Genomic DNA, 19,395 nt, shown 5'->3' with positions numbered 1-19,395 from the left:
TTCCTCCACAGTCACGCTTTCGGAAAAACAACTAGATTAAGGAATCTTGGGTCCTCTGTATCCGTGCCTAGACTCTCCCCCAGATGTCCACTAACTGGCTTGAGAAAAGGACTGTCCCCAGGATCGCCCCAGGTCTAGGGATGTACAGATGAACAGACTGGATCTCCACCTTGTCTCCTGGACTTTTCCGGCTCCAGAGTCGCTCCTCCCCTTCTCTCAAACCAAAAGCCAGTTTGAGGAACAGACAGAGGAGAAGGCAGAAATAAGAGGTGAACAGTTTTCAATAGCATTTATTACAGACTTATAAAAATCCTAATACAGGATTTTTTTTAAACTCCTGGCCGGGCACGGTGGTTCACGCCTGTAATCCCAGCACTTTGGGAGGCCGTGGCGGGCGGCTCACGAGGTGAGGAGATCGAGACCATCCTGGCCAACATGGTGAAACCCCATCTCTACTAAAAATACAAAAACTTAGCAGGTCGTGGTGGTGCGCGCTTGTAGTCCCAGCTACTCGGGAGGCTGAGGCAGGAGAATCGCTTGAACCCGGGAGGCGGAGGTTGCAGTGAGCCGAGATCGCGCCACTACTGCACTCCAGCCTTGGCGGCAGAGTGAGACTCCAAAAAAAAAAAAAAAAAAAAAAATCCTTGCGCAAAGACAAAATAAGCAGCCCCTGTAGGAATCCGGTATATTTGGGAGGAGCGGGATTCACATTGGAAGGACACTAGTAGTGAAGGGGATGCTGTGGAGTGGCTTAAAGTCTAAGAACTGTGGTCAGAGTCAGCATCTCAGAGGGAATGGAAAGACGAGGAAGAGTGGAATCTCTGCAGTGCAAAGGGCTGTCCCTATCTGAGACGTCCTGTCCTCCTGCATTACCCCTTCCGGTTTTTGCCTCTACCTTCTTCCCCTTGAGCCCACCTTCTTCACCTTTCTAGAATCTCCTTTGCCCAAAGGGAATGTGACAAAAATGGCTGAGGGGCCAAAAAGCCTGAGGGTGGGGGTGGGTTGAGGAAATGAAGACCAATTCCAGAGGTGTCTTTTTTTTTTTTTTTTTTTTTTTTTGAGACCCAGTCGGGCTCTGTTGCCCAGGTTGGAGTGCAGTGGCGCAATCTCAGCTCACCGCAACCTCCGCCTCCCGGGTTCAAAGGATTCTCCTGTCTCAGCCTTCCTAGTAGCTAGGATTACAGACTCCCGCCACTACGTCCGGCTAATTTTTGTGTTTTGTTTTGTTTGAGATGGTGTCTTGCTCTGTCACCCAGGCTGGAGTGCAGGGGCACAATCTCAGCTCACTGTAACCTCCACCTCCCAGGTTCAAGCAATTCTTCTGCCTCAGCCACCCGAGTAGCTAGGACTACAGGCATGCACCACCACCAAGCTAATTTTTATGTTTTTAGTAGAGACGGGGTTTCACCGTGTTAGCCAGGCTGATCTCCAACTCCTGACCTCAAGTGATCCTCCGGCCTCAGCCTCCCAAAGTGCTGGGATTACAGGCGTGAGCCACCGTGCCGGGCCTCAGGGGTCTCTTAATCTGCCCCCCAACACACACATTATTCCTACGGAGAGGTTGAGGGCTGAGGAGAAGGAGAGGGTTCCACTCCCTAATTCTGCAATGTATTCACCATTTCCCTGACATCTCCAAGAAGGATGCCTGTGGCCATGGTGGAGGGGCAGCTTATTCCGCTGTGCTGTCTGCAGGAATCCAAGGTATGCAGTCCAATTCTCAGCAACGGGTTGGGAGAATGGTGTCAATCTCACTGTCCATAGCAGCCACTGTTCCCACCAGAGAACCATAAAAAAGTAATAAATAGCCACTTGATTTTCCACTCACGTTGACCATGCAAAACCCCAAAGTTTCTGGTCGGCCTCAGACTGGAACATCAGTTAGCAACGGCCTGAGATTGCATCCACTGGAGCGCAGCAGGCGGCCTGCAGGGAGGGAGGAACAGGAAGGACAGCCTATCCCAAGAGAGTGATGGCCTTCAAGTCCCCAACCCTTTCCCAAAGCAGACTGGGTGCAGGAGGCAAAGTTACATCCAATCATTCAATTAACAGAGACAAACTGACTTGAGTACCTGCTGTGCATCAGGTACTGTGCAAGGCTTTGGAGTCACTGGTGAAAAGGCAGACATGCCCCTGAGGCTTACTGGCTGATGGAAGAGATAGATACTAAATAAATGGTCAGACACATAATTCTATAATTACATGCAGTGATAAAGGAAATATACAGAGGCCTCTGGATGCCTGAGAGTCGGGGAGGGCTTCTCTGAGGAAGGAGCCTGGAGACTCACCTTGCTCGGCCCCTTAGTTGTGTCTTTGGCCAAGGATTCTTCACGGTGATGTGTGCCAGAAAGAGGCTCCCTCCGAAAGTTCCCCCATTAGACTGTAAACAACTCCGGCGCATGGGTGGAGTCTTGGTCATCTCTATCATCCTCAGCCTCGGTCTGGCACCGCACAGGGAACATGGAGGGTACTTAGAAAATGCTGATCGGGCCAGGCGCAATGGCTCACGCCTGTAATCCCTGTAATCCCAGCACTTTGGGAGGCGGAGGCGGGTGGATCACCTGAGGCCGGGAATTCGAGACCGGCCTGACCAACATGGAGAAACCCCGTCTTTACTAGAAACACAAAAATCAGGTGGGCATGGTGGCGCATGCTACTTGGGAGGCTGAGGCAAGAGAATCGCTTGAACCCAGGAGACGGAGGTTGCAGTGAGCCGAGATCATGCTATTGCACTCCAGCCTGGGAAACAAGAGTGAAACTCCACACAATCAATCAATCAATCAATCAAGTGGCCGGGGGCAGTGGCTCACACCTGTAATCCCAGCACTTTGGGAGGCTGAGGCAGGGGGCTCGTTTGAACCCAGGTGTTTGAGACCAGCCATGGGCAACGTGGCAAAACCCTCTCTCTACAAAAATACAAAAATTAGCAGGGCATGGTGGTGTGCGCCTGTAGTCCTAACTAGAGAAGCTGAGGTGGGAGGATCGCTTGAGCCCAAGAAGTTGAAGCTGCAGTGAGCCATGTTTGCACAACTGTAGCCCAAGAAGTTGAAGCTGCAGTGAGCCATGTTTGCACAACTGTACTCCAGCCTGGGGGGTGACAGAGTGAGACCCTGCCTCAAAAAAAAAAAAAAAAGATACCTGTGTACCCAGCCTGCCGTGATTCCCCTTGACAAGTAAGAGGAAAGGGAAATTTTCCAGGCCTGATGTAAGGCCCTTTCTATGTGGCCCAGCTCCTTCAAATCCTCCAGGTGATTACTCAGTAGCTATCTGCTCAGTGTCCCTTGTCAGGTAACTTACCTAAAATTGCAGCATTCCCTCCACACACTTCCAATCTCCCTTTTCTTTTCTTTATTTTTGTTTTTGGAAATGGGGGTCTGGATATGTTGCCCAGGCTGGACTCCAACTCCTGGCCCCAAGCCATCCTCCTGCCTCAGACTCTCCAGTAACTAGAACTACAGGTATGAACCACCATGCTGGCCCAATCTGTGTTTCTTACTCTTTATTCACCTTATCATTTATCACTTTTTTTTTTTTTTTGAGACAGGATCTTGCTCTGTCACCCAGACTGGAGTGCAGCAACATGGTCAGAGCTCACTGCAGCCTGAAACTCCTGGCTCAAGTGATTTTCCTGCCTCAACCTCATGAGTAGCTAGGAATACAGGTGTGTGCCACCACACCCAGCTTTTTTTTTTTTTTTTTTTTTTTTTGTAAAGACAGAGTCTTGCTCTGTTGCCAAGGCTTTTCTCAAACTCCTGGCTCAAGTCATTTATCATTTTCTTTTTTTTTTTTAGATGGAGTTTCGCTCTTGTTGCCCAGGCTGGAGTGCAAGGGTACGATCTCGGCTCACTGCAACCTCTGCCTCTGGGGTTCAAGCGATTCTCCTGCCTCAGCCTCCTGAGTACCTGGGATTACAGGCACGCTCCACGACACCCAGCTAATTTTTGTACTTTTAGTAGAGACGGGGTTTCTTCATGTTGGTCAGGCTGGTCTCAAACTCCCGACCTCGAGTGATCTGCCCGCCTCGGCCTCCCAAAATGCTGGGATTACAGGCATGAGCCACCGCGCCCAGCCATCATTTTCTTTTTTTTTTTTTTTTTGAGACGGAGTCTTGCTCTGTCACCCAGGCTGGAGTGCAGTGGCCGGATCTCAGCTCACTGCAGGCTCCGCCTCCCGGGTTCACGCCATTCTCCTGCCTCAGCCTCCGGAGTAGCTGGGACTACAGGCGCCCGCCACCTCGCCCGGCTAATTTTTTGTATTTTTAGTAGAGACGGAGTTTCACCGTGTTAGCCAGGATGGTCTCGATCTCCTGACCTCGTGATCCACCCGTCTCGGCCTCCCAAAGTGCTGGGATTACAGGCTTGAGCCACCGCGCCCGGCCTATCATTTTCTAACTGACTATATATTTTTCCTGTTTACCATCTGCCTCCCCTACTGGAAAGTAAGCTCCATGAGGGCAGGGATTTTTGTCTGTTTTGCTCACTGCTGTTTCTCCATTGCCTAGAACAGTACCCTGCACAAAGGAGGTGCTCAAGAAAGATTTGTGGACTGAATGGTGTCATTTACTCTACAGAAACTCTGGGAGGTATAATGAACCTCCTACTTACAGATAAGAAACTAAGCTGGGCGTGGTGGCTCACGCCTGTAATCCCAGCACTTTGGGAGGCCGAGGTGGGCGGATCACGAGGTCAGGAGTTCAAGACCATCCTGGCTAAGACGGTGAAACCCTGTCTCTACTAAAAATACAAAAAAATTAGCTGGGCGTAGTGGCAGGCGCCTGTAGTCCCAGCTACTTGGGAGGCTGAGCCAGGAGATTGGCGTGAACCCAGGAGGCAGAGCTTGCAGTGAGCCGAGATCATGCCACTGCACTCCAGCCTGGGTGACAGGGCAAGACTCCGTCTCAAAAAAAAAAAAAAAAACCTGAAGGTCAGGTTTCTGCCTGGAAGGCTTGTTCCCCAGGTCTCCCCGTGGCTGTCTCCTTCTTTTCATTCAGGTCTCAGCTCAAAAGTTACCTCTTAGGAGAGGCCAGAACTGAATCAGATCTATCCCTCTCCCCTCCATTTCTGGTATCCACTTCACATCACTTCTCAGCACCTCAGATTATGGCAGCCAAGCATGGTGGCTCACGCCTGTAATCCCAACACTTTGGGAGGTCGAGGCCGGTGGATCACCGGCGGTCAAGAGTTCAAGACCAGCCTGGCCAACATGGCGAAACCCCATCTTTACTAAAAATATAAAAATTAGCCAGGCATGGTGGCAGGTGCCTGTAATCCCGGCTACTCAGGAGGCTGAGGCAGGAGAATCGCTTGAACATGGGAGGCGGAGGTTGCGGTGAGCTGAGGCCACACCATTGCACTCCAGCCTGGGTGACAAGAGCAAAACTCCACCTCAGAAAAAAAAAAAGATTATTGCGTTTAGGTGGTGGAGTGCTACCTCTTTCTCCACTAGAACAAGCCCCTGCTCCACTAGAACAAGCCCCTGAGAGCAGGGATGCTGTCTGCTCGTGGCTTACCCACCACATCTCACCTGTGGGGAGATGCCCAATTGCCTTGGCCCAGGAGCCAACTGTGAGCCAGATTCTCCCAGGAGAGAGGCAGAAGAAGGGTTCTGATGGTCAGTCATCCATTGGTTCAGCCAGGCCTGGAGATCCAGGTGGGGCAGCCACTAACCCTTCCCCGGTGAGGGTACAGCAGCACAGTGGCCTTTGCTGGTACTGAGAGTAAGGAAATGGGAGATCTCCACCGTCCTCACAGAGTCCTTCACGTCCTGCTTATTGGCAAAATCAAGACTGAAGCATCCCGCAGAGCCTGTGGATAGAGGAGCCCAGCCCCAGGCAGCCTGCTAGGGCCCAGCCTTGCTTCCTACTGCCTCACAGGTGCTCTCTGGCTCCCTCTCCCGCTGTCCCAGCAACAGAGGCCCATGCCTGGATGAGGCAGAGATGGGGGCCCTGCCACAATGGTAGCAACCACATCAAATGACACCAGCAGCTCATGGAAAGCCTCTTTATGACAATCCCATAGGTGGGAATTAATGATCCTCCTCATTTTATACTTGGGGAAACTGAGGATTAGAGAGGTGAAGTCACTTGTACAAAGGCCCACAATGAATGAAAAATGGAGTTAGAACTTGAACCAGCAACTCTGGCTTCTATAGTCAATTGCACTGAGGGTACTGACGCCCTTCATCAGGCACAAACCAGCCCTCCTCATGCTGCTGGTATAGAGACTCTCAGAAACTGGGACACCAGGAATTAATCTCAGAGAGGCTAAGTGACCAGCCTGAGGGCACACAGCTAGTACCACTGGGCCCTCTCCCAACTGTAGGGGGCTTACCTCATGGGCCAGCATTTTATATAGCTCCTCTCAAGCAGTCAGCAGCCAATCCCGGTCCACGCTGTCAATCACAAGGATGACGAACTGTCAGGCTTTCTCTATGGTAAACATGTTTCCCCCGGTCTCTGCACTGCCCAGACGCCAGGCCCAGAGAAAGGAAACCATGCAGCCTCAAGATTTCACCACCCTGCTTCCATTATAATTGTCTTTGGCAGCTGGGATTACAGGCATGTGCCACCACACCTGGCTAATTTTTGTATTTTTAGTAGAGATGGGGTTTCGCCATGTTGGCCAGGATGGTCTCAAACTCCTGACCTCAGGTCACCTGCCTGTCTCGACCTCCCAGAGTGCTAGGATTACAGGCGCGAGCCACCACACCTGGCCTGTAATTGTCTTTTCTATCCAGACATGGGAACAGCACACCTCTGGCTGTGTGGCAGCGGCTGAGGCTGTGCTACATAAGCACTGGGTGTTCATGACTCCATTTAGGCCTCACCACAACCCTGTGGACTTGGTACTGTTAGTATCCCCATTTTACAAATGAAGAGATTGAGGCTCCGTGAGGCTACGTATCTTGCTCTTGACCACACAGCTGATGAATAGCAGTGCTGGAAATGGAACCCAGCTCTGTCTCAGTCCAGGAATTAAACCACTGAATTCTACTCCTGCTGGAGTAAGAAGGTAAGGCCCTATAGACAAGGGGCCTACCGCATCCAGTGCATCAAACAAAGCTGCCAGCAGCTGCCAGGAAGTATTAGAACATGTTAACAGGCAGGCACTGCACTGTGTTGAGTATCTGACATATACATTACATATTCGTTTGTTATTTAATTTTCACAACTCAGGGAAATCATTATACATATATATGTATACATAAAACTTTTGTTTGTTTGAGGCAGAATCTTGCTCTGTCACCCAGGCTGGAATTTCAATGGCGTGATCTCGGCTGACTGCAACCTCCGCCTCCCAGGTTCAAGCGATTCTCCTGTCTCAGCCTCCCAAGTAGCTGGGATTACAGGCGCCTGCCACCACGCCCAGCTAATTTTTGTATTATCAGTAGAGGTGGAGTTTCGCCATGTTGGCCAGGCTGGTTTCGAACTCCTGACCTCAGGTGATCCACCCGCCTCAGATTCCCAAAGTGCTGGGATTAGAGGCATGAGCCACAGCAACCGGCCGATTATTATAATCTCTATTTCACAAGTTGGGGAACCAAGGCTCAGAGAAGTTACATGACTGTCTGATATCACACAGCTGCCTTGGAGCCCTGGTGCCCTCCTCACCTAGGTGTTGGTGATAAAGCTCAGAGCCTCCTGCCCCCCTATGTCCCACATGAGGAAGTGGGTCTTCTGCAAAATGATCTCCTCCATGTTGCTGCCAATGGTGGAACACGTATGGACCACCTCACTGGTCAAGCTGGGGAGGTAGAAGAGGGCACCAAGAGCTCAGTCCAGCCTACTCCCAACTCTGGCCCCCAAATGCTCTACTCCCAAAGCAGGCTGAATCTAACTCAGAACAAGTCCACCCAGGTTCACCAAGCACCTGCTGGGAGCCAGGCCCTGTGCTGGGCCCTGGGGAATGAAGACAGGAGTGAGACCAAGCCTTGCCCTGGCTTGGACCCCAGAGAAGGAAAACATCTTCAAGCAGGCTCCTCAAACTTTATCTCTTTTTTTCTTTTTATAGAAACTGGGTCCCACTGTGTTGCCCAGGCTAATCTTGAACTCCTGGCCTTGGGCTCCTGTCAAGAGATCCTCCTGCCTTGGCCTCCCAAAGTGCTGGGATTACAGGCATGAGCCACAGAGCCCAGCCTCCTCAAACTTTAATATGCAGTTGAATCACCTGAGAGTTTTGTCAAAATGCAGGTTCTGACCCAATGAGTCTGGGCTGGGGTCCAGGGTTTTGCATTTCTTTCTTTCTTTCTTTCTTTTTATTATTTTTTTTCTTTTTGAGACAGAGTCTCACTCTGTTGCCCATTCTGGAGTGTAGGCACAATCACGCCTCCCAGGTTCAAGCAATTCTTCCGCCTCAGTCTCAGAGTGGTTGGGATTACAGGCGCACGCCCCTACGCCCAGCTAATTTTTGTATTTTTGTAGAAATGGGGTTTCGCCATGTTGGCTGGGCTAGTCTCGAACTCCTGACCTCAAGTGATCCGCCCACCTCGGCCTTCCAAAGTGCTGGGATTACAGGGGTAAGCCACTGCATCCAGCTATGGTTTTGCATTATTTCTTTCCTTCTTCTTCTTTTTTTTTTTTTTTTTTTTGAGATGGAGTCTTGCTCTGTCCCCCAGGCTGGATTGCAGTGGCGTGATCTCGGCTCACAGCAAGCTCCACCTCCTGGGTTCATGCCATTCTCCTACCTCAGCCTCCCGAGTAGCTGGGACTGCAGGCACCCGCCACCACACCTGGCTAATTTTTTGTACTTTTTTTTTTTTTAGTAGAGATGGGATTTCACCGGGTTAGCCAGGATGGTCTCGATCTCCTGACCTCGTGATCCGCCTGCCTTTGCCTCCCAAAGTGCTGGGATGAGCCACCGCGCCCAGCCCCCTTTTTTTTTATTGAGATGTAGTCTCTGTTGCCCAGGCTGGAGTGCAGTGGCGCAATCTCAGCTCACTGCAACCTCCGCCTCCTGGGTTCAAGCGATTCTCCTACCTCAGCCTCCCAGAGTAGCTGGGATTACAGGCGCATGCCACTACGCCCAGTTAATTTTTTTTTTTTTTTTTTTTTTTTTGAGATGGAGTATCACTCCCATTGCACAGGCTGGAGTGCAGTGGCGTGATCTCAGCTCACTGCAACCTCCACCTCCCGGGTTCAAGTGATTCTCCTTCCTCAGCCTCCAGTGTAGCTGTGATTACAGGCATGTGCCACCACGTCCGGCTAATTTTTTTTTTTTTTTAGTAGAGACAGGGTTTCACCATGTTGGCCAGGCTGGTCTCGAACTCCTGTCCTCGGGTGATCCACCCGCCTCGGTCTCTCAAAATGTTAGGATTACAGGCGTGAGTCACCATGCCTAGTCCTTTTTAAAAATTTTATTTGTTTTTTAATTTTCATTTTTAGTAGAGACGAGGTTTCACCATGTTGGCCAGGCTGCTCTTGAACTCCTGATCTCAGGTGATCCGCCCGCCTCGGCCTCCCAAAGTGCTGTGATTACAGGTGTGAGCCACCGCGCCCAGCCACGGTTTTGCATTTCTAATACGCTTTCAGGTGATGCCTATGTGACTGGTCTGTAGACCACACTTTAAGAAGCAAGAGTTTTGAAAAATAGACACAGTGAGGGACATCAGAGAGGTGCTTCGTTTAAAGTGACATAGAAAACATACACATGCTTTTATATGTAAATAATGCTTCTGAAAAGTTACCGCAAAGTTACAATAGGAGGAAAACTAGGAGCTAGAGGCGAGAAGGAAACTTACTTTTCACTGTGTATTCCTCTATTGTTTGAAATTTTCCTTTATGCTTTTTAAAAATCATTTACATGGGCCGGGCGCGGTGGCTCAAGCCTGTAATCCCAGCACTTTGGGAGGCCGAGACGGGCGGATCACGAGGTCAGGAGATCAAGACCATCCTGGCTAACACGGTGAAACCCTGTCTCTACTAAAAAAATACAAAAAACTAGCCGGGCGAGGTGGCGGGCGCCTGTAGTCCCAGCTACTCGGGAGGCTGAGGCAGGAGAATGGCGTAAACCCGGGAGGCGGAGCTTGCAGTGAGCTGAGATCCGGCCACTGCACTCCAGCCCGGGCGACAGAGCGAGACTCCGTCTCAAAAAATCATTTACATGTATTACTTTTTCATGGAAAAGCTTATCCTAGGTAAAGTACTTTCGAGGCTGTAAAATGGGAGAGGTGCCATCCAGAGAGCGAATATCGGGGAAATCTGCGATCGGTATTTACTCAGCCTTACCCATATGTGCCAGGCTTGCTAGACCAGGAGCTACAGAGACTCAGTGAGCCTTTGGATTTGAAGAAGGGAAAGAAAGTTAACTGGCAGAGGGGACGGGGTGAGAAAGGGGCGACCTGCCGCTAGAGGGAGCCAAGAGCAGGAAGGCAGGTTGGGACACTTGGCAGGCCTGGAGCTGGGTTTGGCAGGGGTCCCAGGAAGATGGAGGAAAGCAGTGGGAGCTAGGGTTGCCCGTACGGTGCAGGATTTGAATGCCAGGCCAAGGAGCCGCAGTACTAGGAAGGTCCAAGCAGCGTTCTCAATCACTCCTGCGGGTACAGAGGAGCCCGGTAACCCAGGGAAGAGCTCTAGTGATTGGTCCCCATGCCTGTCAGTCTGGTGGGAGGCCCAGCCCTCTACCTTCCCCGCCCGAGAGTCAGTTACAACTGGTAGAGAATGGTGGTCTTTCCCGCATTGTCCAATCCCATGATGGTAACCTTCTGCTCTGGAAACATCGGAGGAAGCGCAGCGTCAGGGCCAAACCCGATGGCCAAGGGACTGTGTGCTCCCACCAGACCTCCCAGGAAGGAGATAGCGCTCCCCGCATGCTGGGGACCTCTGCCCACCTTAGCGTGTTTGCTTCCTACCCAGCCCCGACACCTGCCCCACTCCGGGACGCTAGAAAAGCCAGCTGAGCCCCCACCCCACTTCACATTCTAGAAGAGTCTGAAAGGCCCAGGGCGCCGCTGGGCTTGCCGCGAGACGGTGTCTGGAGAAAGAGCCGGACGCGAAGTCACAGTCGCAGGAAACCCGCAGCAGCCCCCCATCCCCGCCGCTGGCGCCGTTTAGCGGGGAGAAAGGAGGCTTGCCCAGCCCTGCGTCCTGGGGCGCACCAAAGCGCGAGGATCCAAGAGGAGCAGGCAGGGACGGGGGCAGGGGAGGCCGCGCGGCAGTCGAGGAGCGCCCATATACGACCCTCGGAGCCCGAGGTCCCCCAGTGCGTCCGACCCCAGACCAGAGGAGTCCCAGAAGAGAGCGAGATCAAAGCGCTCGCTTGGATGTCCTGTGCGCCCCTTACCCTGGTTCCCGAAGATGCTCATTAACTTGGCAATCAGCTGTCCTATGGCACTTCCCGGGCCGGACAGGTGCAGGAGGGCTCAGCGGCCTCAGGAGCGGAGTCGGCCCTGGTGCTCGGAGCTCCGCTCCCCCAGGGAGGGTCTGGCAGGCTTTGCCTATGAAGTTAGGGAAGCCCCACGCGTCATCAACCTGACCTGGGAACCCTCTGGGACGCTGGCCCTTCGCGAGCGCTATGGACACCCCAGTGACTAAGGGCTGCCTGTCCAGGGCCCGAGAGGTGCAAGGAATATGGGAGTTCCAGGCTCCAGTTCTCCCCTTCGCCCTGCGAAAACTCCAGTTATCCGGGTGGACTGCACCACCGCAAATCAGCGGAGACTCAGCACTGCTCCCGGAACCGGATCCCAGCTCTCCCTTCTCTGTGTGCCATGTCTAGGGCACTAGACTGAAGCAAAACCCCAGGCGACCCACTTTCTGTACCTACCAGTTGTGTAGTACAGACAGGGCTCACCGATCCTCTCTGAGCTGGGAGAATATTCCAACCCTCCACAGATCTTCAGTCGGTTCACTAGCGTGGGTCTTGTGGGCCCACTCAAAGTGTGTTCTGCTGGGGAAAGGCAGGGTCTCCCCTTGGTGCTTGGCAACTTCTAGGATAAATTAGTGCTCCTGCAATTCACTGACAAACCCACTGCCCAGGCACAGCTTCCTGATCCCCAGAAGTGGGCACCTGAAGACAAGGATGGAGCATGAAGAGAGATCCTCCAGCTGGAGGCCCTGCAGAGAGGCCCCAGATACCTGGCAGAGGAGTACATGAGCCAATACAGAACCAGGAGGCCAGATCTGAGGAGGTTATGGAAGGGGGGGGTTTCTGTTGTTGCTTGTGAATTTCTTCCTTTGCTTAAGCTGGGGGGGAAAATAATAATAATAAATAAATGAACAAACAAACAGATAACAAGAGGAAAAGTCGAAAAGGCAACATGCCCTCAGGCTGTGGAGGTGGGTACCAGGAGATCCAGCCAACACACCAGGGAGCCAGCTCCTTCCACCCCACTGCACTGCCCTCCTACAGCCTCCACTAAGGTAACGACCCTCCATTAAGGTAATAACTCTAACTGGTCTCCCTGCCTCTACCTCTCCTTTCCCAGGGCATCCTCTCCATGGCCCTATTAACCTTCCTAAAGCACAGCTCAGGGTCTGTAACTCTCCCAGCTCTTAAACCTTCAATGGCTCCCTATTGCTCACTGGATTCAGATCAGTCTCCACTTGACTGATCTGACATTCAAGAGCCTCCACGAACAGACCACACCTGCCTTGGCAGGTTTATCTCCCAGGCTCTGCATCTACTGGTTCCTGCCTACACATGCCCAGCTCTTTCTGACTGTACCTTTGCTTCTGCATTTCCTCCTTGAGTTCCTTTCACCTTCTCAGAAAAGAGAATGCCTGAGACCTTTTAGCTCCCCTGCCATAAAAGCCACCTGCTTCCCCAGCCCTCGCTTGGTTCTCCAGCTACATAGGGCTTTTCCCTACACTGGGATTATAGACGGGCAAGTCTGTTTCCTCCCATCAACTGTGAGTCCGAGGGTGGGGTTCCTATCTTATTAACCAGCATGTGACCCCCGCACTCCCTGCCTGGTCCGGAGCCCGGCACACAGGAGGAATGTGTTGTTATCAGACTGATGTAGAATGAGTTAAGCTACAGCCTGAGAAATGGCACTTGGAATATTGAAAAAGGAATGGGAACACAAGTTTAAGAGGATTGAGGAAGGCTGGGAAGTTTGCGGGAAGAAGGAAAATAGCTCACTAAATACAGACTTTCATCCCACCCAACTTGGTGCCCAGAGTTAGAAGGATAGAGTTGACTGCCAGAGCCCATCTGGGCTGATTGCGTTTCAGCCTTAGCAGAGAAGGAGCCAAGTCTGGGGCTGGGGGATGGGGCACCGAGGGTGCTGAAGGAAGCAGCAGTGTCTTAAGCATTTTACCATCTGTTTCCTGGGGGTAGGGGGATGGGGGGAGGAACCTCGTAGTGCATGCTGCCCTCCCCACTTCTCTTTGCAGAATTGAAAGTAATACTCTGCAAGCTGGAAACACTTCAGTAAACAAAGACAGGGGATCTCTCTGAGCATACTCTGGCTCAGGAAGTTGCCTGATTAAAAAAAAATACATAGTTAAAAGAGAAAAGAAGAAAAAAGAAAAAAACAGACAAGAAGATCTGCCTCCACTTTGAGGCCCAGGACCCGGATCTTAAGAAGCATTCATTCATTTATTCATTAATTTAACAAATATGGGCCGGGCGCGGTGGCTCAAGCCTGTAATCCCAGCACTTTGGGAGGCCGAGACGGGCGGATCACGAGGTCAGGAGATCGAGACCATCCTGGCTAACACGGTGAAACCCCGTCTCTACTAAAAAATACAAAAAACTAGCCGGGCGAGGTGGCGGGCGCCTGTAGTCCCAGCTACTCGGGAGGCTGAGGCAGGAGAATGGCGTAAACCCGGGAGGCGGAGCTTGCAGTGAGCTGAGATCCGGCCACTGTACTCCAGCCTGGGCGACAGAGCAAGACTCCGTCTCAAAAAAAAAAAAAAAAAATTTAACAAATATGAGCCAGGAAACACATGAAGTAGACAAAACAGACGCAGTTCGGGTCTTCATGTTTTTGTGTTTTTTTTTTTTGTTTTTTTGAGACAGAATCTTGCTCTGTCACCCAGGCTGGAGTCCAGTGGCGGGATCACGGCTCACTGCAGCCTCAACCTCCCAGGCTCAAGTGATCCTCCCAATTCAGCTTCCGGAGTAGCTGGGACTAGAGGTGAAAGCCACCACTCCCAGCTAATTTGTGTGTGTGTGTGTAGAGACGGGCTTCACCATTGGTCTCCAACTCCTGGACTCAAACAGTCTCCCTCCTCAGCCTCCCAAAGTGCTGGGATTACAGGCATGAGCCACTGCTCCCATTCCCAGTCTGTGTCTTTATGGAGCTTGTGATGTAAAGGGAGAGACAGATACACACACACACACACCCCCTCTGAAAGAGTAGGAAGGCCTGATTTAAAAGGAAAGCAAGGCACCCTTCTCTGAAGAAAATGAGAGGTGAAGCCAGCTGGACTTCCTGAGTCGAGTGGGGACTTGGAGAACTTTTCTGTCTTACAAGAGGATTGTAAAATGCACCAATCAGCCCTCTGTAGCTAGCAAGAGGATTGTAAAATGCACCAATCAGCATTCTGTAAAAATGCACCAATCAATGCTCTATGGCTAGCAAGAGGATTGCAAAATGCACTATTCAGTGCTCTGTAAAATGCACCAATCAGCGTTCTGGAAAATGCACCAATCAGCACTCCGTAAAATGCACCAATCAGCAGGATCCTAACAGTAGCCAATCGAAGGGAGGATTGAAAAAAGCACACTCTGATAGGACAGAAACAGAACATGGGCAGGGCCAATAAGGGAATAAACGCTGGCCACCTCCCCACCAGCAGTGGCAACGCACTAGGGTCTGGTTCCACGCTGTGGAAGCTTTAGTTCTATCTCATTCCTTGGCTCTTCACAGTAAATCTTGCTGCTGCTCAATCTTTGGGTCTGTGCCATCTTTAAGAGCTGTTAACATGCACCGGGAAGGTCCGAGGCTCCATTCTTGAAGTCAGCGAGACCAGGAACCCCACCAGCAGAAACCAACTCTGGACACAAAAAGGTTATTGGAGCTAAGACAAAATTTGTCTCCAAGATACTGATCGGGAACAGCCCCTTGTCCCTGGACCATGGTGGCCTCAGCTTAGTTCTCTTTAGTGTAGAAAAGTGGAAACTTTAAGCCACACCTAGTACCTGGGCCTCTCCCACATCATCTTATTCTGGGACAGAATCCACTGCAAAAACAGGAGTAGCTAGTCAGGGAAGGAAACGAAGGGTCCCAGGTAGCAGGAGTCCCTAGTCCCTCGGTTCCTGCAGGGTCTCAGCTGACTTCATGGGTGTCGAAATCCTCACACATGGACAACCACTGACTTGCTGATGGTGTAGCCAGCGTTAGTTGAGAGCATCTGATTACCAAGAAACAAGAATCTCACTATCTCCAAGCCAGCTAGAAATGCCCCTCCTGCAAGTTCCGGGCAAATGCAATTTTTTTTTTTTTTTTTGAGACAGAGTCTTCCTCCATCGCCCAGGCTGTAGGGCAGTGGCTCAATCTCAGCTCACTGCAACCTCTCCCTCCTGGGTTCAAGTGATTCTCCTGCCTCTGCCTCCCAAGTAGCTGGTATTACAGGCGCCCACCACCACACCCGGCTAATTTTTGTATTTTTAGTAGAGATGGGGTTTCACCATGTTGGCCAGGCTGGTCACGAACTCCTGACCTCAAGTGATCCACCCACCTCGACTTCCCAAAGTGCTGGGATTACAGGTGTGAGCCTCCGCACCCAGCCTGGAAATGCAATTTCAGGCAGAAGGCACATGGGGCACAAACACACTCAGACACCAGCTTCCTCCTTCCCAAACCCCCAGCCCCTACCCTTGCAGAAGCTGATGCATCCTGGGGCAAAGGAATTAGCACTGAACTTGGGGGGTCAAAGACACCACTGAACTTGACATCCATATATCTGAGTTCAAATCCTTGCCCCATGGTTGTGTAACTGTGGTCAAATAGTTTTTTTTTTAACCTCTATGAACTTTGTAAACTGGAGTTAATAATATCTGACCTTGATTCAAAACATCAGACTCCACTTCAGACCTCTCTTTGGAGCTCCAGACCATGTACCCAGCTGTATTTTCCTCTTCTCTCTCTCTCTTTTTTTTTTTTTTTTTGAAATAGAGTCTCGCTCTGTCACCCAGGCTGGAGTGCAGTGGCACGTTGGTTCACTGCAATTTCCGCCTCCTGAGTTCAAGCAGTTCTCCTGCCTCAGCCTCTAGAATAGCTGGGATTACAGGCGCCCACCACCACACCAAGGTAATTTTTGTATTTTCAGTAGAGATGAGGTTTCACCATGTTGCCCAGTCTGGTCTCGAATTCCTGACCTCAATTGATCTGCCCACCTGGTCCTCCCAAAGCACTAGGATTGCAAGCATGAGCCACTGCTCCCAGCCTCTGCTTCTCTTCTTGAATGTCCCACAGGCACTTCAAACCCACTTTGACCAAAGATGGACTGATCACTTCTGCCCCTAGCTTATTTGTTTTTTTTACCTGCTTTTACTGGGAAGACGTCTCACCATCAGCAGTCACCTCCCTTTCTTTCTTTCTTTCTTTCTTTTCTTTTCTTTTTTTTTTTAGACAGAGTCTTGCTCTGTCACCCAGGCTGGAGTGCAGTGGTGTGATCTCGGCTCACCACAGCCTAGGCCTCCTGGGTTCAAGCGACTCTCCTGCTCAGTCTCCAGAGTAGCTGGAGGCGTGTGCCACTGCACCTGGCTAATTTTTGTATTTTAGTAGAGACAGAGTTTTGCCATGTTGGGCAGACTGACCACCTCTCTTTCTCTCTCTCTCTCTTTTTTTTTTTTTTGAGACGGAGTCTCCCTCTGTTACCCAGGCTGGAGTGAAGTGGTGCGACCTCAGCTCACCACAACCTCCGCCTCCCGGGTTCAAGTAATTCTCCTGCCTCAGTCTCCCGAGTAGCTGGGACTACAGGCACCGCCACCACGCCTGGCTAATTTTTGTATTTTAAGTAGAGATGGGGTTTCACCATGTTGGCTAGGCTGGTCTCGAACTCCTGACCTCGTGATCCACCCACCTCAGCCTCCCAAAGTGCTGGGATTACAGGTGTGAGCCACCGTGCCCGGCCTCACCTCCCTTTCTCTTATCAGCTGCCTCCACTTGCTGTCCAAGAGCTCAAGATTCTAACATTTATTTATTTATTTATTTATTTAATTTATTGAGACAGGGTCTTGCTCTGTTGCCCAGGCTGGAGTGCAGTAGTGTGATCATAGTTCACTGCAGCCTTGACTTCCTGGGCTCAAGAGATCCTCCCCACCTCAGCTTCCCTATCACAGCCTCCCGAGTAGCTGGGACTACACACTCAGCTAATTTTTTTTTTTTTTTTTTTTTTTTTTTTGAGACGGAGTCTCGCTCTGTCGCCCAGGCTGGAGCGCAGTGGCCCGATCTCAGCTCACTGCAAGCTCCGCCTCCGGGTTTACACCATTCTCCTGCCTCAGCCTCCCGAGTAGCTGGGACTACAAGCGCCCACCACCTCGCCCGGCTAGTTTTTTATATTTTTTTAGTAGAGACGGGGTTTCACCGGGTGAGCCAGGATGGTCTCGATCTCCTGACCTTGTGATTCGCCCGTCTCGGCCTCCCAGAGTGCTGGGATTACAGGCTTGAGCCACCGCGCCCGGCCACTCAGCTAATTTTTAAAATTTTTTGTGAAAACGTGGGTCTCACTATGTTGCATAAACTAGTCTCAGAACTGCTGGACTCAAGCAATCCTGCCACCTCGGCCTCCCAAAGTGCTGGGATTACAGGTGTGAGCCACCACACCCGGCCATCTAACTGCTAGATGTCCCTGGCCTCTTTGCCTCCCTTCCGGTCCCACTGCTGTGGCCTAAGGCAAACCCTCCTTTCTCACCGGGATTATCACAGCTGTTTCCAAGCTAGGCCTTCCAATCTATGCGCCAAACTGCAAACAAAGCAATCTTGCTAGTTGCTTACAATCCTTCCATTTCTGCGCACAAGCTTCAGGACAAAGCCTAAACTCCTTAACATGACCCAAGGCCCACTGTGACCTGCTCCTGCCAATCCCTCTCTGGCCATCACCTTGAGAGCACTTTGCTGGTGAGGTGCCAAGAATATGTCATGCATGTCCCCTACTTTCTCTGCTTTGAACATTTCCCCCATTTGTCTGCCAACCATGTTTCTAGATTCTACTCAAGCCTCACCTCCACCAGGAAGCCTCAGCTGACCTCCCCAGGTTATGGGACTAACCCCTCTTTCAGGTTCCCACAGTACCCAATGCTCCCACAGCAGAGAGTACATTATGCTGTGCTGAAATCATCTATGGTCCCTACGTAGACTTCTGCCTGGTACATAGGAGGTGCTCAATAAACGTTTGTTCAAGGAAGAAACACAGGAATGAATGATTCTGTAGGAAGGCAGTGGGAAATGCACTATGCTGGGAGGCAGACAGTAGGCTCTCATCAACTTTGCCATTGGCTCCCCAGGGAACTGGGGTCAGCCACTTGACCTCTGGGCCTGCCCAGTTCCCCTTTCCTTTGATCCACTAACTCCTCATCTGTAGGGTCTTGGGGGACGTCTTTTGCCCTACACACACACGCGCGCGCACACACACACAGTCACTCGTGTTGGGCCTCAGCACTCGGGTAGTGGACTCAGGAATTTTAATCCTCCACGGCCACCTGTGCAAAAACAAGAACCAGGATGGGCGCGGTGGCTCATGCCTGTAATCCCAGCACTTTGGGAGGCTAAGGCAGGTGAATCACCTGAGGTCAGGGGTTCAAGACCAGCCAGGCCAACATGGTGAAACCCTGTCTCCACTAAAAATACAAAAATTTGCTGGGCATGGTGGCACACGCCTGTAATCCCAGCTACTTGGGAGGCTGAGGCAGGAGAATTGCTTGAACCTGGGAGGCGGAGGTTGCAGTGAACTGAGATTATGGCACTGCACTCCAGCCTCAGCGACAAGCGAAACTCTGTCTCAAAAAAATAAAAAGGAAAAAGAAAAAGAACCAGCAGGGAGGGGAAATAGTTTGAGGGTGCTGTGTGAGGCAGGACACAGGTGGTTGCAGTAACTGTCAGAAGTCCACATCCTGCCAGCTAGGGATGGCAGGAATGGGTACACTCATCTGCTGACTTTCAGTCGGGGACTGACAGAATCCCTGATTATCTCTGACCTGCCCCCACAAGTGGTCTGCCTCCCTGCCCCCAAAGCCAGTTAGCAGGAACGAGGGGAGCATTAGTGGAGCCAGAAGCTCAGCCCCTCCCTCTCCTGAGGTGTTGGGACACAGCGAGGCCACAAGAGCAGAAAAACAATCATGTGTATTTAAGACATTGCACCAACGGGTCTGGATCTCACCCACAGAGCAACACCAGCTTCCCATTGCCTCTGGCTCTACTTGTGGAGAGACAGGTAAGTGAAGGGGCTCAGGGCCAGTGCGGAGCCAGGACTGCCCAAGCAGCTCCTGGCTTGGGCATAATACATCAGAGGGCCAA

The 19,395-nt window shown here is 51.4% G+C and overlaps 1 protein-coding gene across 1 annotated transcript; it reads right to left on the bottom strand.

Annotated features, from left to right (window-relative positions):
• Nucleotides 1-1,771: 1,771 nt before the first annotated feature.
• ARL5C (ADP ribosylation factor like GTPase 5C) lies at nucleotides 1,772-13,298 on the bottom strand. Its single transcript, XM_033181959.1, is given in 9 exon segments — nucleotides 1,772-1,923; nucleotides 5,664-5,691; nucleotides 5,694-5,777; nucleotides 5,780-5,801; nucleotides 6,327-6,410; nucleotides 7,607-7,739; nucleotides 10,640-10,700; nucleotides 11,274-11,323; nucleotides 13,249-13,298. Coding segments are annotated over 9 exon segments (561 nt in total). The 3' UTR covers nucleotides 1,772-1,874.
• Nucleotides 13,299-19,395: the final 6,097 nt, after the last annotated feature.

The sequence above is a fragment of the Trachypithecus francoisi genome, unplaced genomic scaffold (genome assembly GCF_009764315.1).
Source record: "Trachypithecus francoisi isolate TF-2019V2 unplaced genomic scaffold, Tfra_2.0 Lachesis_group20, whole genome shotgun sequence".
Classification (NCBI taxonomy): domain Eukaryota; kingdom Metazoa; phylum Chordata; class Mammalia; order Primates; family Cercopithecidae; genus Trachypithecus; species Trachypithecus francoisi.
The sequence above is the reverse complement of the archived record's forward strand: the minus strand, read 5'-3'. Positions and strand labels throughout refer to the sequence as shown.